Here is a 27,581-nt window from a genome sequence, read left to right as displayed (position 1 = left end):
CTATAGCATTTCCCACTGGCCTAAAAATAAAAACGTTATTACTGTACTTCATTTCTAACAGGACTCTGCAGGCCAATTCCCCGATTAGCCAATAATATTGAGCCACACAGTGGAGATGGAGACTGTCGTTCTACAGCTTTGTCTTGGGATGGAGTTGGTTTGTATTAGGAGTGCATTATTTGTACTTGCATCCAAAAAAATTAAAAAGGCCAGGTTATCAGAACAATCAGAGGAAAAAAAAAAAAAAAAGCCTTTTGCCACTCAATTGTTTAAAATAAAAAATAAAAAGCTGGCATTTGCAAAAGCCTTTTAGCACAAGTACTAGGTTCAGCACTCATAACTGTATAGTGAACACAGGATACATCTCCTTTAAACCCCCCCTCCCCCTACTAGAAGACATCTGTTCCTGTCTGGACAACAAGTGTATAGGAGACGGGGGGACCGTCACGCAAATTATTTTTTGGTCCAAAAGCTATTTCATTCATAAGGGTATCAACCTGAGGCAAGAAAGTAGCTATAAAAAAAATAAATAAAAAACAGGTTCTGCTACAATTACGAGATTGTGCCACCAAGCTGCACAGCGTGTTGGTTAAGCCACAGAAAACCCTCTGCGTCGCGCCGGGGGTTCGGACATCCTTACACAGCAATGAGTGGAACTTAAACGATCCACAGCAGTTCTGCAACAGTAAACCTCTGGTCCTCCTGGAGTCTGTCTCTTACTGCGGTTCCCTAGGAAACCAGCTGCAGGGAAACTGAAGAGCACTTTGCAGAATAGTACACAATTACCAAATACTAACTGTGACAAAAGATCAGTATTTGGGTGTATTGCGTTCACTTCGAGACAGAGGAGAACTGCAGTGTGAATTTTTTTTTGTTTAAAAGATGTTAAAAGATTTAAATTCAGGACAAAAGCCCTTCAGCTTTTTTTTTTTTTTTGAGCAAGTTCCAACAAAGCATTGGTTTATACTCTAACCTTGATGGGTTAGGAAGAGAGCCCTTCATACAAACATCTTATCTGAAGCTTCCAGAACCAGTCAGTCTTTCACAAGAATGTACTGGCTTAAGATGTGCTCTTCACAGTATCCATATTCAACAATAAGAGGCACTATAGCAAATCAGTATTAGGATGAAAATCTCCACCTCATTCAAGATTAGCGATAGCAGCTTTAAACCCGAGCAAGGAGGAGACAAAAACAGCTTGCAAGGAAAAAAGTAAATCTTCCTAAAATTCCAATTGTATCTGGCAGACCAGGCTTGGAATCAGAGAAGCACGTTGCAGGTTATTTGTTTGTTTGGGCTGAATTGTATTCTGTGGTATCTGCACAGCTGAGCAGCTATAAGCCTTTTCAAATCGGAGCTTTACATTGTAGTGCGAGCAGGATTATTAAGTGCCATTAAAAAAAAAAAAACCAGGAGGAGAAGGTGCAAGAACCCAGGCAATGAAATAGGAGAGAAGGGCAGAGATCAGAGTTCTGCAAACAGCACTTGTTCTTTCATCCCGTTTTCCAGCTCTGTTTGAGCTCCCTCTGATTGAACAGCTGATCTGCCATCTCTCTATATAATTCAGTCCCAGTTTTCATAACCACAATTGTTACCGAGAAGCATTTGAATTTACAGTAGTAAGGGTGGATAAAATGCCTTTAAGTAACTACAAGGTCATGTAAAATGCATCTGTAGAATGCATGTATTCATGCTTCACAATTAATATTTTAAAAAATACTCGATCATTCATCCTTGACCAAGACACACTCAAGTGACTGACAGAAGCATATGCACTTAATCACAGTGAGACAGTTGATTGGACACTGGATATGGAGTGATTTCATATGTTGAATTGCAAGCTTGAATAAAAGCAATAAAGAATCACAGAAAAACACAAAAACAATATACCATGTCTGTCAAGAGAGCAGAGCCTTCGTGCAATTGGCATGTTGGAGGCTGGACTAGGGCAGTGTACTGTGGCTCGCAGTCTTGGGTGCTCACAGCCACTGTCAATGACAGGCCATGAACAGAGATGTGTGGCTTCCACAGCCCCAAGACCACTGAACAGGCAGATGCTTATCCAGGCACTACAGGAGGATTTGGTCAGAGGAATGGGCCAGGAGTCCACAAGACAGCATCCGAAACCTGGTGCAATGCATGCGTCACAGATGTACTGCTTGTATTGCTTCCAATGGCCACACACGCTACTAGCCTGTGACTTCCATAGTATCCCCCGTCCCCCACCATAACTTGATGGTAAAATGTCAAAAATCAGCACAATAAGTCACCGCACCTGCTCTGAAAGTGTCATTTATCCAAATTTTTTTTTTTTTTTTTTTTTTAAAAGATCAAATATAATAAAAAACTACATTTTAGTAAAATTTTTCAAAAAATGTTCCTACAGGAATACTCCCATAGTTGAATTACACTAAAAAAAAAAAAAAAAAAAAGTTAAAACATACAAAAGGCGGTTATTTTCTCTTTTGGGAAAGTACTAGGCATGCGAGTTCACAAGTGACATGACCAATGAAGTTGGTCAGTGGCCTGATAATCTTTTCCACTGCACTCTGGAGAGCAACAGTGAAGCCAGAATAAACCACAAATCAGATTACACAGGATTCAAAACCTCAAACAGACAGCAGATCCAGTAATAACCAACAGCTGCTCTTGACAGACTCCATCCTTCTCACAATACTGGGATGGGAGGAGATGGACCCTAAAATACAAACCAAGTGAAAGCATACCAGCACGGGTATGGACAAGCTAGAGTGTCAGCCTGCTACTAATACAGGCAACAAAAACAAAACCACAAAAAAAAAAAAAAAAAAATCTAAAAGTGCCTCAGTGTACAAGTGCTAATCTGGAGTGTTTACATGGTAATCTTAGCAATGGCTTGTTTTGCCTTTGAAAGGCTTGCACATCCTGTGAAAAACACAACCCTTAAAGCAAGCGCTGTGCTGGAAAAATAAGGGTGGATCTGAATGGCAGGTTCTTGTTCCACGGTTTCAGTGGAGACCGTGATTAATGCTGCGATACAGGGAATGTTTTCAAAAAGGAGCAGGACAGCAAAGCGATCTTTGAAGAATCCACACCAACAAGCGGGCGGGGGTTGGGAGTCTACAGTAACGTAGCTGGTTGTGCCCAGAATATAGAAAGAACTTGAAATGTTATAGCCAAGCACAGATAAGGTTCAACAAAAACAGATCTTTAAACTAGCAGCTTCTTCAATCTTAGGATTTTCTGAAGCCTGAAATACTGCCTTATTTCCCTTTAGGGTCTGGTTGAAGGGTATTTGTTTTATTTTTTTTTTTAAATAAGCTATTCCACATTTTACCACACCTAACCATCTGGTTAGAGCAGAGGCCCAGAGACTGCATTGAAATTGGAAATGCTTCAGGAATGAGGAATAAGATGCTGAGGAATTTCAGAGCAAGTTATAAACCGTGCAGAGCATCAAGGTTATTCACCTGCAGGCTCTCGCAGAGACACAGCATGCGGTAAATATATTCTCATCAGGCTTTTTATTTTCTCTTCAGTCCCAATGAATTAATCTCTACCCCCACCCCCCCCCTCCACGCCTTGCTATTCCATAAGGCTCTGTGATAAGTGTGCCCTTCAGTTCGAGCATCGCTGGCACATGGAGTTCATTCACACTCCATTAGGAACATTCCATTCCCGCGCAGGATCCCAGATTGCAGGGAGCGATGCTGGGGTCATGCTGGCTGGCGTGATAACCACCCAGGTTCAGAGTTCATACCAGGGCCCATGGGCTGGGGGCAGTAAAGATAGATGGGAGGAGAGGCATCTATGCCCATGTTAAAACATCAGCCACTAAACAGCCTGGCCCAAACCTGTAACCACAAAGTGCAGTAAAGTACTTGGGAGTTGTCTTAACAGTCTTTCTGCCAAAGCAAAGCTACTGTACCGCTCCACCCAATCGACAACACATCTTTTAGTTAAATCAAGAGGATAATGGCATTAGTGGGCAGGCAAATACATACTTGCTCAGTCATCCTTGCATTAACATTTCAGACTGCACCCACTGGTCATTGAAGCACAATTACTCTTGAGAAACTATTTTAATTGCTCCAATTATAGCCCTTGTGGTCAAATTTCAAGTCCTGACAAAGTTAAGGAGATGCTAAACTGCACAGCAACACCACAGGAAAAACTAACTTACAAGGCTTCGTGGGGCAGAAGATCGCAGTTCTACAGATTAAATTCACATTTTATTGTTGTTGCCAAGTTTTCAAAAGAAAACAAACCAATGCAGTTGGTTAAAGGAGTAACAATTTAGTTTTGCACACTCCACACTGTGCCAAGATGGAGTGACTTGTCGAGCAGGTTCTGTATTCAGAAACGGATATGGTGAAACCAGTTAACTGGAACTAGCATTCAAAACTTTAAAGAGAAACAGTATTTGCTTGATCTCTGTAACCATCGGTAAATAGAGTGCCAGGCAACATCCTGTTTGGAAGAACGCAGAATGCAGGGCAAGGTTTTCCTGCGCCATTCTGTTGGGGTCAATTTGCTTTAGGCTAACCAATCAATCTATCTGCCAGGACTGGTTAGTCATGTCAAGGAAGCCCCATGAACCCTGGACTTAACAGAAGTAAAAAGGGGGAGCAGGTAATGAAAAGCTTGTACTGTAGTCTGCATCACTAACAATATGGGAAAGTGAAGTTGAAAACTGCATTCAGAGTCTACTGGTGTGTTAGCAAACTCAGAACAAAGTGCAATTACTGGATTGCAGGCAGATACTTTCCCATTAATGTTTACAGTACCTCTTTCAAGAGACCTGTAGTCTAGGAACAAGAAGTCTTCAGTATGCCCACAGTGTAGAATTGAACACACTAGCTACTGTGTAAAGAACCATTACCCTGTCTAAAGAATTTACATGCAGCAGGATTCAACAGAACTTGTAAAGGGAATTCAATTTCTTAATTGAAAGAATCTGAAATGATCTACTTCATTCTCTTGTAGTAAAAAGCATTTTTTAAATTTAGTGATGAAGTCTGAAGCAGCTTTAGAAAGTCACTGTACCAAGCAGGATCTCTGGAACCAGTGCTCGGCCATTTCAAAATCTACAATGCACATCCTTAATAGCCTCTATAAAAAAAGAGTCCATTCCAATAAAAATTCCAGCTTTATGCTCCCTTTATGCCCAAAGGCACCACTTAATTGCTTTTTCTATAAAAACATATACTGGACTCCCTCCAGTGTCTAAGACCACAAGCTTTAAATTTGTACGAGCTGCGCGAATACAGAACTGGCTAATGGAATACATCCCACTGTTTCCAGCCAATCAGGTGCCCCTGCTTGCTCCTCAGTGTTCCGGAACACCAGCTGAAACAGAATGCTCCCTGTGATCCATTAAATGGCTGGGGGGGTGGAGTTTCTAATGACGAGGTCAATTCTTTCTGCTGTTACACGATTAAAAAGAAAATAACTAAAAAATGTCTGATTAACTCAGGAGGAGGAGTTACTAAAACAGGTTACAAAAGTACTCTGCAAATGGCTTTACAGGACAATGCCTTGATCAGAAATGAACATGCCTGCACAAGGAGAGACTTGCTATTAATGTTACTGTAATTAACATGTTCTACCTTTCAGTAGTCTACCTTGGCCCCTGGACAGGCTAAACTGCGTTCTTTAATGAAATCTCATTTCTGCTTCCCAACAAAACCGCGTTTAGTCCACCCTTACAATACTGCATCACTGTCAATCTTATATTTAAATAGTTAGCTACCTGATCCATGGGTCTAAAAATCACACACACCTTGTTTTTAAGCTTGCATACCCAGGTTCCTAACACTGCACCAGTCTGGCCCAGGTTCATTTACAGTAATCAGCAGCCTATATTTTGAGACAGAAGACGAAAATGCTTTTGGCATGCTTGGAGACAAAACGAACAGCCATTATATTTCCAGCGAACTCAACAAGCAAGCTGTCAGGATCAATGTTAGTTACTCTTGGCTAATTCAGATAAATTTGTATTGAAGGTTTTATGGAGACATTAAAACGAGGGCCATGGTTTGTGCCCAGCAGCTACAAAAGCAATAACCTGGGTTTTTCTGGTGTGCAGATCCTACCCCCACTTTCACATAAAAATATCTAATTACAGAACCAGACAAGGTTTGCCCGCTCAATCTCTGCAGCTCATTAGCGTCATTGACAATTACCTGCAGCCGCAAGAATGATTTATTTCAACAGGAACGCTTCAGAAAAGGCCGAGTAGCTGAAGGCTGCGAGAGACGTTTAGGATAATACTAGACAACGATCAAAAGATTTAAACGTTGGACTTTGCAGAGTGCGGCAGGCAATGGGAGTTGCAGTTTAAAAAAGGGTAAAATAGACTTGCATTATATTTCAGGCTTGCTCCCAGGAGAAGCCAAATTCATCTCCTCCTCAGAGTCATCTGCTCCAAGGCAATGGTAAAACAAGGTAAATTAAAGTCATCGTTTGTGGGGCAATAAAGCTCCGGTTTCATACTGGAGATGTCAGAGTTATAACAGGAACCATTAAGAGGAGGCTAGGGCTTAGAAACACTGTAGTGGATCATACTGCTATGCAATGGGAGTGTGTTTCCAATCCCCCTTCATATGTACATGACCAATGCAACAACAATGAAAAGCCGAGAACAAAGTCTCTTCATTCAAAACCTTCCGTAATGCAGAGTCAGCAGTATAACCCTAACAATACCCTTGTTTGCTCAAGGTGCACCCTTGGCCCTCATGTTCCGGCTGCAGTCAGGTAGGTGCTGTTGGATCCCAAAAGCAATGGAAGAACTGCCTTGGGCATCACAATGCACTGGACTTTAATTTCAGTGGGCAACATCATGTATGAAGGAGCACATGTAAATATGACGTTCATGGTAAAAGCGTCTTGATTAAAAATCACTTGGTAGCACTGCAGTATTCAGTACATCACAATAGTAAAGGAATTGAAACAACGGCCTGCAGCAAGAATACAACAGAACTAGGTTAAAAAAAAAAAAAAAAATTACACATGCTCATTCAGAGAACTGCGTTTGTTCTCAGGTTGTGAGGACCAGACTCCGGTGAAGAATAGATACTACATCTCTCAGACTGAAAACAGTAACACTTGTGATACTGTATATTATACAAAGAGAAAGCAGTGCTAAAGTGCTGGGCCTTTTTGAAGGAAACACCTGTGCACAAACCTGTGGAGCCTTGCCTGTGCACAGCCACATCAGCTCTCCACTGGGTACTAAAATAACTGTGCGAATGACGAGCAATTCCAGTACTCATTGACAATTCTTTAGGCTTGGTTTCAAGTCTCACATTAGTTAAGGGTTGGATTGTAAAGTCAGCTGGAAGCTAGACAGTCCAATTTTTTTTTTATATACACACTAAAATATATATATATATATATATATATATATATATATATATATAATAATTGAGAAAGCAAGAAACACATCTGCCTCCTACTGCAACATTGAATATCTTGGAAACAAGCAGAACTTGGGAACAGATTAAGCAAATGGTTCATATGGCAATTTTATTTTCAGGTTTGCATCCACTTTCTCAATTTCTAGATGTATTGCACATCATCCTGGATTTCTATTGCGAGGTCCTGAACCAATGTACCACACACCTAAAACAGATGCAGAACTGGCAGACCACTCAGGAGCACGGTCATTGGGAAAAGCAGTTGCTCCCAATAAACACCTGGCTCCCAGTCCACCTGGAACCACAGCAAATGAAAGTAGCAGGAATCCATGGAATGAGCAGATTCATTTACCAGGGCTTAATCCACCAGTGCAGATTCAGTAGCCTTCGAAGCGGTGGACGGCAGGGGAGATTATGCAAGGTCAAAACAAGGGTTTAAAGCTTTGGACTGGGCACTTCCTGATGGGGACAGGGAGTGGTTTTGAAGCTTTGAACATGCAATAATAAAAAGTGTAAATGTTTTGAACAAAAACAAAAATCTAAGTTGTTGCAGATAGACTATTTTAGGAAAAACTTTGAACACATGGTGGTAGCAGGAGTGGAGGCTGGCGACGCAGCCTGGGAATGGCCATGCGAGTACAAAGCTGCATTTGTCTGCAAAAGGAAAGCCACTGCAGTGTGATCCCCTCTAAGCAGGGGAGCCGAGAAAGGGCCTATTGTGTGGGTTTGTCAGATCATTGACAGGGTCACTGGAACACAACCTCCCCACAGGAGAAGAGAGCATGCTCGGGTATATGGAAGGACATGACTATCTCAGAGATGGTGGTAAAGACTGCCAGGGGACACAGCAGGGACCCCTGAACTGCAGATAAGGCCAAGTCTCAGGTAGTAATTGTGCATACTGTGCTTAAATAATTTACATAAAATATGCAATGCAAATATTTGTAAATAGCATGTTTACACAGATAAACCATGAATAAACAGAGTGTAGATGGTGTCTCGCTTCATTTCATTTTGCCATATTTGTCAACACCACTAGTTTTAAAGATCGCTCATCTTCGGTACAATTATTCAGAGAAAGTGGATTTGTAACTAGATAAATTGATAGAAAATTGAATTAAATACTGAAATGTATTATTTCTCAAAACAGTCTGCGAAATTCAGTGCTTGCCCATCATATTAACACCCCGCCTCCGCTCACGAATGATTGGACAGCGTGTCAGACCTTTCACTTGCCTTCAATTTTCATGCAGAATAGTGAATGGCCTCTGCTTGCTTATGATTGGCAGCTGTGTAAAAAAGTGACAAGATTCTCCTATTGGTAAAACTTAGTCGTTACCTGCACCTGAAACTGACACAGTTTATGTCCGACCCAGCTAACTTATGACTGGGCTACCGCAGAGACCATGCAGATATTCAATTGGTTGATTGTATCGCAAAAGCCATTCTTAAAAAAAGTAATACGTACAAGCACAGTATAAGCGAGCAACACTGTCAGACTGCTGTGGTGCTTTTGTTGGAAAACATGTTTAAAGCTTTCTTTATTTTCCCACGCTACAACCCATAATTTAAAAACAGCTGCCGCTGACATGATGGCTTGGCTTCGTGGGCACGAATTTGCCCGTGGCCACGATTTTGAGGACTACTGGTCTATAGCAAAGCGCTTCAAAAAGGAAATGTTTCACTTCTAAATCTTCCAGATCTAATTAGGCCACATGCATCAGAGGGAAGCACTGATCACCAACAAGATCATTTGCAGAACTTTGTTATTTTTACATTAGTGACTGCCTATACAGCAGTTTCATTTTTTCACCATCATAATGAAGAAATGAAGTGCGCTTGTTATTAGCAACTTTGTTCAACTTCACGCATTTAAAGTTTCATAACTGGAGTAGCTTACTTTGAAGCAAGGGAAAGCAGCGCTTGGCCTAGTGGGGTGCAGAGCTCCTAGCAATCTCGAAACACCCTCTCAACACTCGGGATATCCGAGCAATGCACCAACAAAAGAAACCCTGGACTTGTTTGACAGACTACAGAATAAAAAAAAAAAAAACAGTACTATCCAGAGTCAGGACTCAAACCCAACCCACTTGTCTGTTATGCAACATGTCAGCGGTGCAATACTGTAACCCAACAATGAACTCTTGTTTAGCCTCTCACGCCAGCAACACAGCTGCTAGCAGGGCCACAAAACACAGGAGAAGCTGTGCTTGACAGCATCAGCCAAGGCTTCCCTTGCAAGGAGGGTACAGCATTGGCTGAAACATGCATTTTATCAGCTACCGCTGCTACATGGTACAGGACTCTACTGCACAGTGTTACACCAGGCAGCATGGTCTAGTTTGTTAGGTTTGCCATTAAGTGGCTTCCTCCTTATAACAATATAAAACATGGTGTATGTCAAAGTGTTTTAAAAAAACGTCCACAGCGAAGCCACTTTCAGCACACAAAACCGATTTCCATTTCCAATTTACCAAGATACCAACCGTCAAGCACAAGGTCTCCTCTGGGCCATCTTAATGGAAAGCCCTCTGGCAGTAGTGCCGTTCTCTAATGAAATTAGAGTCTCCTATTCATCTCCATAATCACATCAACTCAACTGCACCAAACATCCCTCACTAGCAGCCTGCTTATTTGTCAGAGTTCAGTTGGCGTGTAAATTATTTGTGTAGAAAGTACCTGACCGATTAAGCATCACAAAAACCAGTTTAAACTCAGTTTAAAAACCACACAGATGTCATGTTTCACATCACTTCTTGCCCAAGAGCTGGAGCTGCAGAAAAGCAGCGTATTTGTTGTAACCGCAGTCGACGCATCTACTGGGGGGTGTTTGAAGATTTACTCACACAAAAAACCACAGGTTTCATTGAATTATCCCGAAACGAACCCTTTGTGCAACCAGAAAGAAAACTCCACTACAGAGTGTGCAGAGGGGAATTCAGCCGAGTGCAGAAGTGCCAAGTAACCCATATCTTCACCCCAGTGCCCATGCGGTCACCCCTGGGATTCACAAAGCACAAACACACACTAGAGGCTTGTGGTCATTTTTTCCCCCCACTCACAGGCAGTCCTTGCTATTGCAGCATTCTGACAATTTGCTGAGAACAGGATTTAAGAATGCAGTTAGTCATCCCTGATGCACTTGCTGACAAGAAAAATAAACTTCAGGATGCTGCATAACTAAACATATGGGTTGCGTTAATTGAAACTTTGACGGACGTGCAGCGCTACCCTGGACAGGTTTCATTACATTGTATTGCTTTTTGGGAGGACCAAATCTTCCTAAGGATTGGATTGTCCAAAGCATCCTGAACAAGAGCCAACAAGCAGCACAGTCATCCCAGGATGCACTTAAAGCAAAAAAACAATTAATTCATTTATTGGTGTAGCAGAGGCCTGAACGGGTCCCTTCCTGTCCCCCTGCGCACTGTGTAGCTTAATAAATTAGAGACCCGGAATCCAGTCCAGAGTTAGTTAGCTTGCAACAGCTATTTTAAGTACAGCTGCCAATAAAATAAAAACACTGAGACATCTCCTACTTGAACCCTGTCCAAAGTGAAGCTGGTCAGCTGGGGGAATGGAATCAGGAAAGATTAGTTCAATCCAGCTGATCACATCTGTTCAGCCGTCTGCACAATTTCTCAGAAAGAGAACCAAGATAAGCTGGGCTAGGCCTTTGGATCTCAAACTTTTCTTGTTACACTGAAACCAAAACACAACCTAGTGATGCTCGCCTATAAAGCTGCTATATAAAACACTAACCCCTCTCCACAAAACCAAACCCTGATCTGACCAGAGTGCCCAGTCCTGCACAAACCGTGTACCATCCTACAGCAACTACATCATTTGACAACACAAGACCATTATAAAAGTCTCTCATAGTAGAGTGTAGCAGGGTTTGCATTTGTGATTATTAAAAAAATAATCAAAAAGGACCGATTTTTAAAACTGAGCTTGAATTCAAAATCGCTGTGCCTGCAGACAGGCCAAGATGAGCAAAGCAGCATCTGGCTGCTTTAGCAAAACAAAGTCTACAATTCATTCAGCAGCAGGGGTTACAACCAAGCCAGGCTTTATTTCCCTAGGTGCAAATTATTGTCACAATCAGACATTCATCAATGAGGACAGGACACTCCAGAGGGAGGATTGTGTTCAGCCAATTACTCGGCCTCATCATTTCCCTGTGGAATCAGACTGGTTTGGAAAACTAGATCCATCTATAGCTGAAAAGGTAATTCAGGTCCATTGATCAGGACTGTCCTGCCTTGCACTGCCAGCTGTTACTTGTTAAGAATGCAACATGCCAACAGACCTTGCCCTGTACAAATCACTCCAGATACAGAACCATTTAAGGCAGCTACAGAAAGCAAGGTCATACAGACAGACACTCTGTAGACCACAGTAACACCACCCTCCGTAGAGGGTAAGATGTCCAAGCAATTAAAAACATCCCATACAAGGTTAAGGGATGGAAGAGATACCAAGTGGGGGACAGCTGCAAACGCACACAAGAATCCATGCAACACCAACAGGGATCCCACTGGAGACACGTGCATGGCAGAAAGTGGACGGGATATCCTTCTGAAAAAGCAAAGTGAACAGAAGTACTTGTTCTTACCACAACACAGATTGCTGCATCTAGGGTCTGGTTAACTTTAGCTGGAACTGTTCAAGTGGAGCCTTGCAGCTGCACAGTAACTGAAGAAATCAGATCCAGTATTCTGACTTCCACCTACAAATCAGGCATCTTTAGCAAGCTGGGGGGGGATTTCAGTGCCATTGCTCCTGCATGGAGCATTCAGAATACAATAGACACTTTCCATCACAGAGAACACAAGACACTGCTGCAGTAACCACTATGCTCTGTACAACACAGAAAGCATTTTGGGTTGGGCTACAGAAATGACCAACCGGCTAAAATCTTTTTTCTGGCACATCTACACAGAATGCCACCAACTTGCTACATAATGTCAGCACTCTAATAAAGCTCGAGTGCATCCTGCATCGCAATAAACAACTTCAATACATTTTGATGTGCTATTAATACTATACTAGACAGGAGTCTTGTGAACAAGCACAGGGGTGTGGAGCAGGAACTATAATCAAGGCATCTTGGACTGGCAAGAATAAATAAATGTTTAATTTCTTGCATGCCTACAAAGCTTCAGTTTGCTTAAGTACAAACTCTGATATGCTGAATGCCTGCACTCTGCTCAAACACTGCCAGCTAAATGATGATCAAGGACGTGCATTCCTTGCTCTGCGATTTACAAGCAGTCTAGCAATATAACTAAAGGTATACACGAGAAAAGCAAACAAGACATTTACAGTAATGCAAACAAGTAAATGTTTAACTGGCCATACTGCACTTTCGTTCCCTTTGTGAACACCGTTCTATGTATACGCAACCTTCTGATAACAGCTTGTTAAAAAGGGAAGTCCTGTCCAGTTTAACTGAGCCAATTTAATAATCCCCCTTGATTACTTGTATTTGTTACCATTACTGCATACAATAAAATGCAAATAGCAGAAGCTGTGCATACCTGCAGGTTTACTGTAGGAGGATTGCTGCCCACAACTAGCAGAACTAGTCTAGTTATATAAAATACATGTGATTGGATATGCTTGACTAGAACTACCTGGACACTGTTGCAATGAAATACAACCAACATTTATACAGCTGTGCTGTACTTTGCACACATGAAAAGCAGTTTTGCAAAAGAACAATCGCTGAACTTGAAAGGTCAGCTTCTCTATATGCTTGCAAAAACAGCAGTCAAAGATGCATCATCTGTTTACAAAGTACATGAGGTGTGCAGGGGATGTCTCGAATGTGCTTGATTAGCCAGTGTACAGGTAACAAGCTCAGCTCCCCCCCCACCCCCAATAGGAACTAGTTCGATGAGCACTGTGGGAGGCAGACATCATGAGAAACTGCCAGCATGCATCCTTATCCATGACAGCATACCAGGAACCAGAAAACGAAGAGCCCAGCTCAGAGAATCTCACCACAAATCAACGGCACTTACACCAACAGGGGACATAGCAGTTCAAGAGTCCCTCCCAATGAGGTTCCTGAATGAGACAAACCCTACAGTAGAAATATTGTATTAGGTGCAGGTACTGTGGATGGGACTGTCCTGCATGTATAGTCATCCAGAACCCCATTCTCTGCTCCAAGCGCAAACACCACCACTACACGGCATTTCACAACCAAGACTTCATATGAACACAAGAAATCAATTCCCAGAAGAATACTTCCTTCAAAGCATCCCCGCAATTCATGCTGGGCTTCCCTTGCAGCAGCCTGAAAAATGAATTGCTGTGAAAAGGCGTTAGGGGTATGCGAGTGAATGTATCAAATGCGTTTGTGGTACTTACAATCCCGTGGTTAATAAAGCCATGTTTACTGGCTATCCGGTCAGCTTCCTCTGCTCCCCCAGTCACTTGGACCGCCCACGTGTTGGTGTAAATCTTCTGCCCTGTGGTTCGAGTGACCAGCAAAGCCAGAATGACCAGCAGCGTCCCATGCAGTAGCAAACCCAGTCTGAGATCCATCAGGAACGGTGCAGGTCCCCAGCCTCTGTCCTTGCGATATGAAACCATCCCTCAGTCCAGGTACCTTCCAAATGACCACAACTGCTTCGGGCACATGTAACCTCAGAGTCCACAGAGATCAGCACAGTGCAAAGAAAACCTGAAAGAGAAGAACAACCCCCTCTAATTTACAAGACACGTAATCAAATGTCCAGTAGCCCTGGGTGAAAAGGGCAAGAATCTGGTATTCAGCAATCTTGTTAAAGAAATTCTGCAAGATCACACTTGCAATTTATATGGACTTGAATTCAAAACTTTACATGCAAATGTCTTGAATCCAAATTCAGTTAGTAGCCATATATTTCAGCTGCAATAAAATTAATTGTTCCATAGCGGGTTCTAGCACCGCCAACAGCAACATTCCAAAAAGGTGAAGACAGTTTAACTATGAAGTATACGATCTACCATAGACATGATTAATATAAAATGCATCATTACCCATACAGTGTTTGTCCAGTGCTTAAATTATGGGTTTGCAATAAAAGTTCATTGTTCACAGCCGGCTGTAGCAGAATCCTCTCCCACACTGTCTACACAGCAGAAGACTTTTGATTTGCCTAAACAGGGTTCGACATTAACCATGGCCCGGTAGAGAACTCAGTTTGGCCGCAGTTATGAAGCGCCACAGGCCTGAAAGGGCTGGTTACATTTAACTAGTATAATATAGCGACAACGCTCCAAGTAGGATTGTTATTTTGTATTATGAATATTGTTTTAGTAGTGTTTATTGATGGGAATTTCAAAGAGTTTCCTATTTGAATACACAGGGTGCAACCTTTGTATTTTATTACCCGAACTTCGGTTTCTTACGTTCCCAAGATAAGGCAAATGCATGTGCACAAGCAGACAGCATAAGCCGGTAAAGATTAGCGGGGTTCACAAAGTGAACAAACAATGCCCAAGACTAGATTTCTTCGCTCTGTACCCTAGTTCCTTAGGCACAAGTTTTTCAGTTTGTTTACCGAATTAAAATACAGAACTCAATGAGCAGCAACATCACAGCGCATCTCTCTTCCAATTATAGCAATAGTAGCATATATTGTGCAAACCACCAATAATTTTTGCTGTAGTGTATTCAGAATAACACTTAATACAGCAACCTAAATATGCTACATCTGTTTAATTCTAACATTTATAAAATCTTGGTGTAAATATTGCAACCTGGCCAATAGAAAACATTCCAACATTACAATAGTTTAACATTACTAATTACAATGAGCCACCAAGTACCAACATCAGATGAATCCAAGTAGAGTTACTTTTTTTATTCAATAACCTTGTTTTGAATTGTTTACAGGATACCTGGTTGTACTCAAGTCAGTGCAAATGCTGCTCTCACTCCATCCATTCACAGATTATACATTTAGTGGCTGAAGTAACATTTCGCAAGGTTTCCTTTAGTCACTTTCTTTTGAGACATGGGCTCTCTTTGGTTACCACACAAATAGAAACATACCGAAAATAAACCATCATGAAAAAATATTGGGCAAGATAAAATTGCATCCGGGCCAGTAAAAACACTAGCTAAGTGGCCCGGGGCCAGTAGTTAAAAATCTAGACTTAGAGCCCTGCTCAAGCACCTTGGCTTGACAGCAAACCAGTAAAACATTACAGCTAAAGTACACGGTATGTAAATTTGGTGGTGGGTAGATAAAAGGTGCAATCAATTGTCCATCTCGAAACTGCCACAAAAATAATCCTACAAATCAAATTATCTACAGAAATTGAGAATCCCAAAATTGTTATTTGAAAAAGACAGGACTTACTGAGACTTTAAAAACAGTGTGTAGCTGCAATGATAGTTCAGATAGAGGCCAGTATGGGACTCGTCAGGTTCCAATACTAGGTTGAAACAAAAACCTGGGTCTGGTTCAGAGCCATCACTACTCTATAGTGAGTGTATCAAGATCACAATAGAAAAGCCGCCTGACCAAAAGACAGATTCAGGTCTGGTGTTCAAAACACTCCAACATGAACCTTAACAAGTTTAGTGCATTAAAAATCAGTTTTAAAATGAAACCCCCACACCACTTCCTCGTCTCGGCATCCTCACATAGGCAGTGGTGCTGCACAGCTTCCTCACCATTCGTTCTCAATCAATACTTCCTGTCGGCAACACGTCAGCAGGATTTAAGCAGTTTTTTTTTTTTTTTTTTTTAAAAAACAGGACGATAAACTTGCTACTTATATATGTAATAAAAACCCTTCACCTTGGGGTTCCAAAACAATTTATTAAAAAAAAAAATTAGCTTTTTCAGGGTAAGGAAAAGATATGTATAATTACACTTGTTATTGTCACGTTCCCCCACCCAGAGACAAAGTCTGCAATTGCTTTCTACAGACAGTTGACCCAGAGGGCAGTCGTGGTGCAAGATGTGTACCCCAGAGACAAGCCCACACACTGACATGCCCTGTACTTGTTGAGCAGCAGTCTGGCTGGTTCACTACATGTTTTACAACCTGTTCCCACCACCGTCTGCAACAGCCAGGCCCTGCATTGCTGAGCACATTCCTGAAGCACAGGAGGGGTTTGCAGTGCAGCCTGAAGCACGGGAAGAACATTACTGCTGGCACAGGAACCCATTTTAAACCTCAACTGGACCTTCTTCCTGACAACTATTAGAACTTTAAAGCGACCAGTTTTATAAAAAGCAAACCCTCAAGAGGGATTGTGTTTGTAAACAGGAAATATTAGGGCTTTCACATGAAAGCAAAAACCATCTAGTCCACAGCCTTATGCAGGACAGACTTCCCCTCGTCTGTGGATCAAGCCTCTACAAATGGGAGCAGACAAGCAAGCGCACTCTTCCAAGTCATTTCAAAGGAATTCTTAAGAGCTCTTCGTAGCGAGAATACTTGCAACAGCACAGGAACCCTGAAGCACAGCGTGCACTGAGAAAACTTAACAGCTGCAGATCTCAGTGCTTACTAGCCTAGCTCAGTGCTAAATATGCAGCACTGCCCTCAAATTACTACTGGCACCTGAAACTTTAAACTTCTACCCTACAAAACCAAAAGACTACGCCACCACACCAATGAGGGGATGGCTAGACCAGTTGACAGAAGTAGTCATGAGAAAGGCTCTCATTAGTCTTTGCCTGCAAGCAAAAAACAGCAAACTATATAGGTGGGCCTGAGCAATTTAATGACAAAGCCTAAGGGAGGAAAGCTCTTTTCAGTCCCCAGCTGTGGGGAGGAAATCTGTCCAACTCATGCACAGAGTTAAACATCTGTCTGGTTATACGGCATCAAACATGACCCTCAATAAAAACCTTTGACAAGCTAGACTGTAGTAACACCCCCCCCCCGGGCTCTACGAGACCTACGAATTAGACAGAAAGGGTAAGTCAGCTTCCTCCGTCAGCATTAGTTTATCAATTGCATTGAAAAGCAACACAGTCCCAGGCATTTACAGGCACAGGACGCAAGCAGAGTGGATTAAAAGAAGACTCTGGATTAATAAGGGAGTGTGCAGTACACACCGAGGGCTTGAGAACAACTATCTAGAAGAGATGTTTAAGTGGAGGGCTCTATCTACAGGCACCGACATGATGAGCATGCATTGAATACAGGCATCTCCAAAGGAAACTGTCTGGATCTGCTAGACCAGGGCACATGGAAGGCACACAGCAGTTTGGGACTGCACACCATGAGAGGTAGCTCTGTGCCAGCATCCCACAAACATTCAAATATTTACACAAATCAGCTCACCTTGTGCAAAGGTTTTTAGGTAGTCAAATCAAACCGAAATACATCAGCATGTTTTGTATACCAACTTGCCTACAAAATGCCCAGTCAAAATAAGAGCGTGCCACTTGTATGTATTCAAAAAAATAAATACATTAGACCAAACCGTAGATGCAATTGTGCTAGACGGTATGTATCCATCAAGAAAAACATGCAGTCCTTCATAGACCCTAGGATCATTGGACTAGTGACCCCAGATCCTACAGTAAATAGCAGCCATACAACACTCACTGGAGACAGTGGATTAACTGTGCTTCCTGCCTTCACACCTCTGGCATCAAGACTAAGTAAGCAAACCACTCTGCATATAAAACTCTGGGACAGACACTCAATTCCTTGAAGCAACCAAACCAGAGAAGCCTGTACTTCACATTTACCATGTCTGAATGCACCGCTTCTTCAAAAGGAAACCACCATGCCAGTGTGTATAGCACAGGGATGCACACACTCTAAAGAAAAAGGCTCTTTAAAGCAATACCTCTAAAACAGACAGTGAACACACAAGCACTTGCAGGAAGACATTGCTTTACAGGTGCTTTGACTTAAATAACTTCGAGCACAGCTTTGCCCCAAAGAGCAAGCTCAACTTCCAATGCATTGTGCTGTAGCCTCAGACATTTGAGAAGCACTTCTTCACATAGGGCAAAATTAAAATTAGTAATTTAGGAAGGCTTCAAGGAGAGAGAGAAAAAGAGTTGTTTGTCAGACTCACCTGTGCAATGCCAGCAGGTAAGGTGGAAGCGTCTGGTTTTTACAGGCAGAGCAGCAAATGCACTCTGTTACACTGAGCTTTAACCTGCCAGCTTACTAACTTATAGAAAAGCTGATAAACAGAGCGCAGTTAAAACTGAAGCCAGCCCTGCTCAGTCAGGGAATCAAAGCTCTTTTCAGGTCAAAGTCAACATTGCACACCCTGCTGGTAGGGGGGGGGGGGGGGGGGGGTTCACACACACACACACACACACACACACACACACACACACTTAATTGATATTTCTGAAATTTCAAAAAAATCTGAGTTTTTTACATTTGGGATTTTAATGATATACAGAATTCCTGCATGCATTTAAAACACATACACCAAGGACACTATGGTTTCTCATTAGGCCATGCTTAGAATTTATTTTTATAATATTCTTATACTATATAAGATTGTGTCAAATATTGGAAGTCAACAGGGAAATCTGTCCAAGCTAGACTGGAGTCCCACCCCCCCCCCCCCCCCCCCACTCCAGACCTACAAATTAGATGGCAAGGGTAAGCCAGCTTCCTCCGTCAGCATTAGTTTATGATTTGCATTGAAATGCAAAACAGTCCCAGGCATTTTCATTGGCAGGCACAGGACGCAAGCGGAGTGCATTAAAAGGAGACTCAGGATTAATAAGGGAGCGTGCAGAACACACTGAGGGCTTGAGAAAAACACCTCTTCTAGATAGCCATAGTGGAAGGCTCTACCTACAGACACTGACATGATGAGCATGCATTGAATACGGGCATCTCCAAAGGAAACTTTGCCCTGGTCTAGCAGATCCAGACAAGGAAGGCACACAGCAGTCTGGGACTGCGTACCATGGGAGGTAGCTCTGTGCCAGCATCCCACAAACATTCAAATATTTACACAAGTCAACTCACCTTGGGCAAAGGTTTTTAGGTAGTCAAAATCAAACCAAAACCTGTTTCTGAAGCTTTGTACCTGAAATAACTGACCTTCCCAGGGTCCTGAGAGAAATACATGCAAGTCTCAGAAAAAGGCCATTGTGGAGAGAGTGGAGTCTATACTAATAAGTCTGTCAATACCTCTCCTCCTCCCCCACTCTAGACAGAGACCCTTACCTCTATTAAAATTCAGTTTTAATAAAAACACAGTATTATATAGTGGGATGTCCTAAAGGATTTGTCCATTAGCCAAGAGGATCTGCTTTTCAGATTAGAGACTATGCTAATCTGCTTTAAAGTGAGTTAGTATAATTGCAGCATGCAAGCAACCAGAATATGCAACACTAATTTTAATGCAAGGAAACAAATATCTGATTTCCATTAGTCTTTGTGACTTAACTTATTTACACCCTATTCACAATCGCCAGTGATTGAACCACAGTCAGCCAACCTTCCTGGAGTAAAAATAAATACAAATTGCGACAAACTACAAGTTTAACCCGCTTAGTGTTGAAAAGCTCACTGTCGGATTTATAAATACGTGTTTTATTCCTGGGAGACTGGCTTACAGTCTTGTTTCCAGTTTAGCTATCCCCGACATGCCGCAGCAGGGGGTATGAAAATTACAACGGCGAGATGACCCTTCAACAGGTTATTCTGATTAAATATCACTCGTGATTACACCTCGAATCTTATCACAAGCATGACGTACTTCAAATACGTCCTACAATTTCACAAATACCGATCCCAGCTTGTTCAATTGAACGATCACTTGTATAATTTCAAAGCAGCACGCCACGCAACACATGCCCATATGCTCTATAAAAAAAGAGCCAGTACTCGGTATGCACGGCTCGGCTTTACTGTGGCTCGCAAGCAAGGCTGAACAATTGAGAATGAATGCGATTCTCAAACCCCGCATGTGATTCTGAAATACCAAAGCACGTGTACTTTCACTAAACGCAAAAAGAGCTGCATATATATTTCAGATGAATTTGTTTGACAAAACGATTAGAAGACCGCAAGTAACAATCTTAGGTAGAATTTAAATACCACAACTTCATGTTTATTAATGCAAATCGGGACGCAAACGAGAAGGTACAAGACTGGACCCGTTCTCGAATGGCGAGAGAGTTACCTACACAACTGTAGAATGACTTGGGAAGAATGTTCGAGCCATAAAAAAAAAGGCGAAATTCTCAAAGTCTGCACAACAGTAACACGGACCTGCCCGCAAACAAGGAGAGGAACTGAAGATACCTGCATTCCCAAACCTCAACATGTGTGCGCATGTTGTTCAGTCATTGTAACCCGGCTTTCATTCTTAAGACATTAAAAATAAACAGAGCTATCACTCCGTCCTCGTAGTGAAAAAGCTAAAACGTCGTTCCATTAGTTATAATACAATAATGCCCTATAAACGGCTTTACAATAGCGTGCACGGCACCTACTTACGCAAGCAACAGCAGTTCAGCACTCAAGCCCAGGAAAGAACTCGATATTTATATACAGGATAATGTAAACAATACAAACGTTATAAGACATCCATTTCAAGGCGTTTTACCTCTAAGGTTTTTGTTTTCCTGGAGTCTGTCCTTCTTAATGGTCCAATTCCCCAAAGTTGAAATAGCACGCAGCGACGATAGCTACTTTCTTAAATTACACTTTGAAAGTCCAGACTGAACTCCACCTGGTTGCGAAGCGGCATTTTATAGTACTAGGCAAACTGGTTCGGGGCATGATCTCCCTCGATCTCTACTGCTGCCTGGCGCTGACTCGCACACACAAAACCACAAGCAGAAGCGTCGCCTTCATTACCGGGAGCAGAACTTTCCAGGAACCCGGGAGAGTCCGACTCGCAGCTTCCCCCGCGAGTGGGGGATGCTGTAGGAATTGGATTACGCCGCAATAGACTTGCTTAACAAGCAGCGCGGCGTTGACAGCTTTGCAGAATAGCGCTGGATTCAAAGAGATTGATTAAACACAGGTTACAACGTAAAACACGTGTACTTTTCACAACTTGAACCGTTCGCAAAATAAGTCAGGAAGATCCGTGTAGTATGCATTCACCTGTGCACAAGCACGTTCTCCCAATGATCAGATCAAAACTACACACGCTGTTGTAAATACACAAGAGAACACAACATTGGACTAGTAACATCAACAGGACATCCCGGACTCACCTTTCAGCCCAACACGGCTCTTGATGTGCTCCCCTCAGTTTCGTTACTTTACTCAGTCGTAGCGCAGAACGAAGCAATGCAGCGAGTGTCTCCAGCAAAGAAACGATGCGCGGTTCCGTCAGTCTTTTGTTTCCACATTCCTCCTGGGGCTCACTTCTAGGTGTCCCCAGTGGGAATCATTCTCTAGCAATGCAATCCACAGAGTCTAGATCTCGCGTCCACTCCACGGCCCGGGGCTCCTTGTTGTCCTTTCCTCTTTCCCCGGGGTCCCTTCCTGACTCGTCCCCGGGGTGAAAGCCCTCAAAAAGGGCGGTCTTTATCCCGTTTTTAAACGGCTCTGCTCCTCCTCACAGGCGGCAGCAGCGTCTGCGCCATGTCTCAGCTGCAACCCTACTCTCCGCTATAGGTGCTTCAGCAAACACCCCGTCCAATGAGCAAGGGCATGCAATCCGATACTAACTCCAGGAGCCAGATATGTCGGTCCCGGCTTGTGGCATTAAAGATTACTTTGTAGCACGTCAAATATTCCCTGGGTTCTCCGAAAGCTTCCAAGTGCTTATTTCTATTTGTTGTCTTATTCACGCTCCCCTTCCCTATTTACCTTTAATGCAACGAGTGCACGGTATTCCTCTTAGCACGCGCCGCTTACTTTAAATCCCCGTCACGAGCTCCGGGACTTGCAAGAAAAAAAAAAAAAAATACAAAGCCCCCCCCCCCCCCAGACACACACCGACCTGCGGAGAAAGAAGCAGTCCACGAACCACGGGAAACGACGTCAATGGAATTGCAGGAATACGTACCAGTGACACGTAACAAAAAAGTCCAGCCACTCCCCCTCCCCAGTCTCATTAATTACGAGCGGTTAAAGTGTTCCACTCGCGCCCCCTACTGGCGTCCCTCAAGTGTTTGAATGGGTCTCGGTTTTTCTCTATTCTAAATGATCCAGGGCTCCCCTCATTGACAGAGCATTTTCCACATGGTAATTTGTGAAGCTATTCACCCACCATTCTGCCGTGACAATTAACACATTTCAGGGGCACCAGCACCGCACCCCACTGATCTCTGCTTACCAGAACTTCACTCAGAGCCCAACAGGCCTTCTACAACTGCTACAAACGAGGCACGCTGTATAAAAAAAGCCATTTCAAAATAGAATTGAAGACTGGTTCTCTGCAGAAGCTAAGGGCTACAGAGAAAGCATATACGTGGTGAACGATAATTAGTTCTTTGTAAATCTCCCAGGAATTTGAGAATGGAGAATACGGTTCACAGGTTACATTTTATTTTTCTCTTCCAGGGTCTATGCATTTTCTGACTAACCAAGGCTGAGGCAGTTTACAAAGATTAGATTTCTATTTAAAATGTTATAGTTAATAAAAACACGAATCGGCCTGTTGACGGTTTAGTGGTGCTACAACATTTCAGCCGTAGGCTTTGCATAAACGTTCTTCTTTTACTGGTCAACAATCCCCGTACTTCGCACAGTTACCTACCTTCACAACCTTATTCTCTGTCCATATTCCTCAAATACTCGTTTTTTTGGGGGGGGAGAGGGGGGGGGACAAACATAAAAGAAAAAAAAAACAACTACTTCTCTGTGTGCGTGTGTAACTTCAACGGCGTCCCAAACACATTATACCATGGAAGGTCTGTCTTCAGTGATGCAGACCATAACTACACCACCTGAAACCAATAACTGCATTAGTAGGTCTGTGGTTTATCGGGGCGTGTACACGTCACGCGTTCAAATTAGAACCGCGGTGTGATTGTGGAAACCCTACTCGGGGTTATCCTAATGAACACACGTGTGGGCTGTTTAAAAAAACACACACACACACACACACACACACACACACACACACATATATATATATATATATATATATATATATATATATATATATATATATATATATATATATATATATATCTATATATATATATATATATTCAAATATTACTTCTAAAACACTTGAAATGCCATTGTATCGAACAGGTATATGCTTTGGAAATAATTACCGAAGGTTACATTAAAAGTCTGTCCTGTTATATTAACTAATTAACTATGTATGTTCATTTAAATAAAGACTAAATAAGTGTCATGCATTCTTGTGGAGGCAATAATAAAGATACACCTTAGTTGTTATCTTAAGCGTTTATTGTAAAACACTAAAACTGTTTATTCTGTGTATAGTATATATTGAAAAGAATAAGAATCATTTCAAAAAATGTAAACAGGACAGAGGTATCCACGACTGTCCCACTCAGCCTCTTTAAATTTTAAAAAATAGCTGTTAAATTTGACATAGCCAATCACAGACAGCCGAACGGCACCTCTTTACCACATGCGTGCCAATCGTGACGCGCTTTCCGTGGAATGTATTGAATGTCGAATTGGCAGCTGGCTTCCATGGACCGCACATAGGATTCTTATCCAATTGGAATGGGGATCCTAGATTACAGCCAATGGGAGTAGAGGGTGGGCGAGCCAGTGGTGAGCGCGAAGGGTTTGAGTCAGCGAAGAAGAAAACCAAAGATGGCGAATGATTGAAGTGTTTGTCTGAGGAAAACAATAACAGATTATCTTTTGTGTTACTTTTGGCAGCTAAAGTTTAAGTAAAACAGATACATCCGTTATACGTGTAAACGGCGCTCATGAATATGTATATATATTAACGATTTTGATTCATTTTTTAGAACTGGTTCTCTGTTTACGTTAATGTATCTTAACTGAGGGAGGGATAGTAATTATGCATCGCAACACGCATTGTAATATATACTGCAATGAAAATGTGTTTTTAAAACTGAGTCTAATAATAGCATTATACTAATACAACTAGAATAGCATTTTATAAGGTAAAACTATGTTATTGTTTTTAAGTACATTTTTGGCGAACAAAACAAATTATGTAATTGATTATAAACAAAAAAATACAAGTAGCCTGGCTGTCTTGATTGTTTCAAATGCAACAACTTTTTTTTTTTTTTTTTTTTTTTTTTTTTTTAATTTTTCAGAAAGTATACTAATTGCAAGATGGTTTCTCGTAATTTAGTGTTTCTGATCGACACATCGAGTTCTGGAGACAGGGCTGTCTCGGGTGGTGTTTCTGCCCAGACGAATGTCCTAGAGCACGGTGTTTTGAAAATCCTCAATTATTTTGGATGCAGGTTTGGGTTGGAAAAGGTCAAATGGGGGTACAAATTCTACAACTCGCGTGGAGCCAGGGGCAAAATATACCGAGCTTCCGATTTTAGGGAGCTCAAAGCCAAGAACTTCGAGGATTTCGAAGGGGAGTGTCGGTCTAAATTTGAAGAAAACCAGGCATGGGAGAATTTGAATAAGGGGAAACTATTGGCACCCAAGGGGCAGGTTATCCAAACAGCACTGAAAGAGACTTTGCTGGACTTTCAGTGGGACAGGCCTGACATCACCTCCCCGACCAAACCAGCCCTGCGACCCAGGAGGCGAGGGCAGTTGCCTGGCAGCAAGGTGCCACCGAACCTCGCTTTGGCAGAAGACGAGTCATCACTGAAAAGTCAGAATGTGGTGTTTCTCGTCTCTGCGTGTCCGCACTCCACAGCAGAGCTTCAAGCGTTCATGTGCTCAGGTGACACGAGTGATTCTTATAAAGATGTTTTGGAAGACATCCTGCCCAGGGCTGTCCAGGAGATGATTTTCCAGAATAAAGTTGCTTTGCATTGGCTGGATACTACAGAGTGCGGGAAGGTAGGACGCTTAACGAATGTTTAAAACGGTTTACTGTTGTATCTCTGCGCTACATTTCCACTGTGTTATACAACCTAAAAACACAAACCTTTATTTGAACTTCATTCTCCCTGTTTTGACACCATTTCTTACACTTTTTGAAATCTTTTTTTTTTTTTTTTTAAGTTTTAGGAATATGTAAAATACCTTACACATAACGCTCAGCAGAACATATTACATTAATAAAATGCAGTGTGTTTTAGAAACTATAACTACATTCTGGCGTTAATCTTGCCTAGTTTTACAATATAAGCACATTGGGGGGGCAAGGGATTCATTGTAGCAGAAAGGCATCCCTCATGGGCAAAAACCTGGACTAAATACAGTTTTTGTGTGTTTGTTTTTACAGCTAATGGAATCTACAGATCATGCTGGGTATGAAGTTCTATCTGAGGCATTGAGACTGGCTGGCGGGAGTTTAGTGCCTTTTCACGGTATACTTGGACAAGTAACACCTTTAATGCAGTGCTTGCCCTTCATTGGAGGTTCTCCCATCCATTTGCCTGGAGTAAGAGAAGCAGTGTTCCCCTTTGACTCCAGCATTAATTATCTGATGTCTTCAGAGCGGATCTACCGTGCTGCTTTTCCTGTGCAGTATGGACTTCTTCGCTGTGGAGAAGGTAAAACATATTTACATATTGGAAACCCCCTCAAAGTTGACAAAGGCATATTGGACAGAGCGCAGAAGCTTAAACCCATGGAACTCAATGTTGTGTTTTTGTCATTGATAAATTCATAAACAATTCCTCTGCAGATGTTTGTTTATTGAAGTTGGCATAGGCACTGCAGTATTTAGGTATTTTTTGAACAAATTTGCATTCTAATTAAGCGCTGGCCAAATAATGATTATTTTTTTCCTTTGATTAATGTTTTTATAGCAGACATGATCATTTGCAGCATTTCCCTGGAGTCCATGTCCAGCAGACAGAGCACTTTGCCCAACCTGGTTAATGTAACATTGAAAGAAGCCCTTACAGACTGGAGCTGCCTGAAACCCAGGGCGATGAGAACTGACACCTGGGTACTTCAACAGGCTAAGGAAACCACTGGGAGTTATGAAGAAAAAATTGCATTTCAACAGCTTTTAAAGGAGCTTGCTGTGCAGGGTCTTCATATGGTTGGTTATTTTACAGTATATCGTATTTAAACTTTTATCCATAACCATCAATATTCAATTATAAGAGACACATTTCTACAAGAAGTTGTTTTTTCTTTTTGTGCTATGATAATTATAAATGTTAATTTAATGTTTTATTTGTTTTAAAAAAAGTGTTTTCATGAGGCAGCAGATATATAACTGTGTAGTGTTTAAGTATCAGACCTGTTTTTAGTTTAGGGAAGTATTTAAAAGTACAGGTACATTAATCAAGAGAACAAAATAGGTTTAAAGAATCAGCTGGAAAATGAGTGACTCGTTAGACTTTTTTTTTTTTTGGTTGTTTCAGGTTGTTAGCATTGATGTGAGTGGAGGTTTCTCTCCCTGCACTGGGGTCCTGTCGCCACTCTCTGCCACCACAGCTCTGCTCACCCTACTTTACCCAGAACCTACATCTGACGGAGGCCTCTTGCTGAATGAGTTGGTGTCCCAGGGTGGCGACGAACTTTCCACAGACTTACCTGACATCGTCTCTAGTGTCGTAAACCATTTTTATGATTGCATAGAGGACGAGCAAGAGAACAGCGCAGGTGAGGTGCTGCAGTACAATTATTCAGTGGGTCCTGCAAAACAAAATAACACAGCTTTTATCATCTCTTTGGGATAGTAGTAGTGTGGTATTGTTTTTTTTGTATTTTTTTATTAGATTTTTTTTTTTTTTTCGTACTCCTTGTAGAAGACCCTCCTGTCCCTGACTGGGCACAGCAGGAGCTGTCCTCGACCCATCCAGGACCATCAGCTCTTGTGGAGGGCTGGTTCCCACTGTCTGATCAGTCAGGAGTCAGTTCCAACTTGATGGAGTCAATCAGGTATTTCATGTACTATGCAAGATTTTTAAATATGCACGATATCTGTGTAAAATGTTCGAATAAGAGAAACAGTAACTGTGTTTTGTGGGAGTGTCTTTTTTTTTTACTATGACAATGACTGATATAATGTTGTTACCTGATAGAAGTGTTTCTGTCAGCAGGTTACTGCACACTGCCCCTGAGGGAGGTGAGCTGGATGAAGGAAAGAGCTCAAACCCAGAGCAGGATCTAACAGTCTATTTGTCTGAACTATACCAAGGAGCAACTAGC

General features: G+C 42.0%; 2 protein-coding genes across 4 annotated transcripts in view; one reads left to right on the top strand and one right to left on the bottom strand.

Annotated features, from left to right (window-relative positions):
• The window catches only part of LOC121304121 (furin-1-like), a 47,779-nt gene extending 25,485 nt beyond the window's left edge, over positions 1–22,294 (bottom strand). The window contains exons 1-2 of one of the 3 annotated variants that reach the window (XM_041235079.1): positions 21,581–22,294; positions 13,779–14,094 (exon numbers count right to left, since the gene is read on the bottom strand). In XM_041235079.1, the coding sequence (XP_041091013.1) occupies positions 13,779–14,003 (225 nt within the window). In that variant the 5' untranslated portion in view covers positions 14,004–14,094; positions 21,581–22,294. Of the gene's footprint in view, positions 1–13,778; positions 14,095–18,453; positions 18,473–20,961; positions 21,114–21,580 lie in introns of those variants that run through there. The other 2 variants (XM_041235081.1, XM_041235082.1) reach the window with 2 other exon arrangements.
• A 2,315-nt stretch (positions 22,295–24,609) lies between these two features.
• LOC121304148 (treslin-like) overlaps positions 24,610–27,581 on the top strand; it is a 13,222-nt gene continuing 10,250 nt past the window's right edge. The window contains exons 1-6 of the mRNA XM_041235112.1: positions 24,610–25,307; positions 25,696–25,966; positions 26,225–26,463; positions 26,792–27,032; positions 27,179–27,311; positions 27,473–27,498. Coding sequence (XP_041091046.1) covers positions 24,615–25,307; positions 25,696–25,966; positions 26,225–26,463; positions 26,792–27,032; positions 27,179–27,311; positions 27,473–27,498 — 1,603 coding nt within the window. The 5' untranslated portion in view covers positions 24,610–24,614. The remainder of the gene's footprint in view (positions 25,308–25,695; positions 25,967–26,224; positions 26,464–26,791; positions 27,033–27,178; positions 27,312–27,472; positions 27,499–27,581) is intronic.

This window comes from Polyodon spathula, chromosome 37, assembly GCF_017654505.1.
Source record: "Polyodon spathula isolate WHYD16114869_AA chromosome 37, ASM1765450v1, whole genome shotgun sequence".
NCBI classification, from domain to species: Eukaryota; Metazoa; Chordata; class Actinopteri; order Acipenseriformes; family Polyodontidae; genus Polyodon; species Polyodon spathula.
Note: the sequence above shows the minus strand (reverse complement) of the source record. Positions and strands in the feature narration are given on the sequence as shown.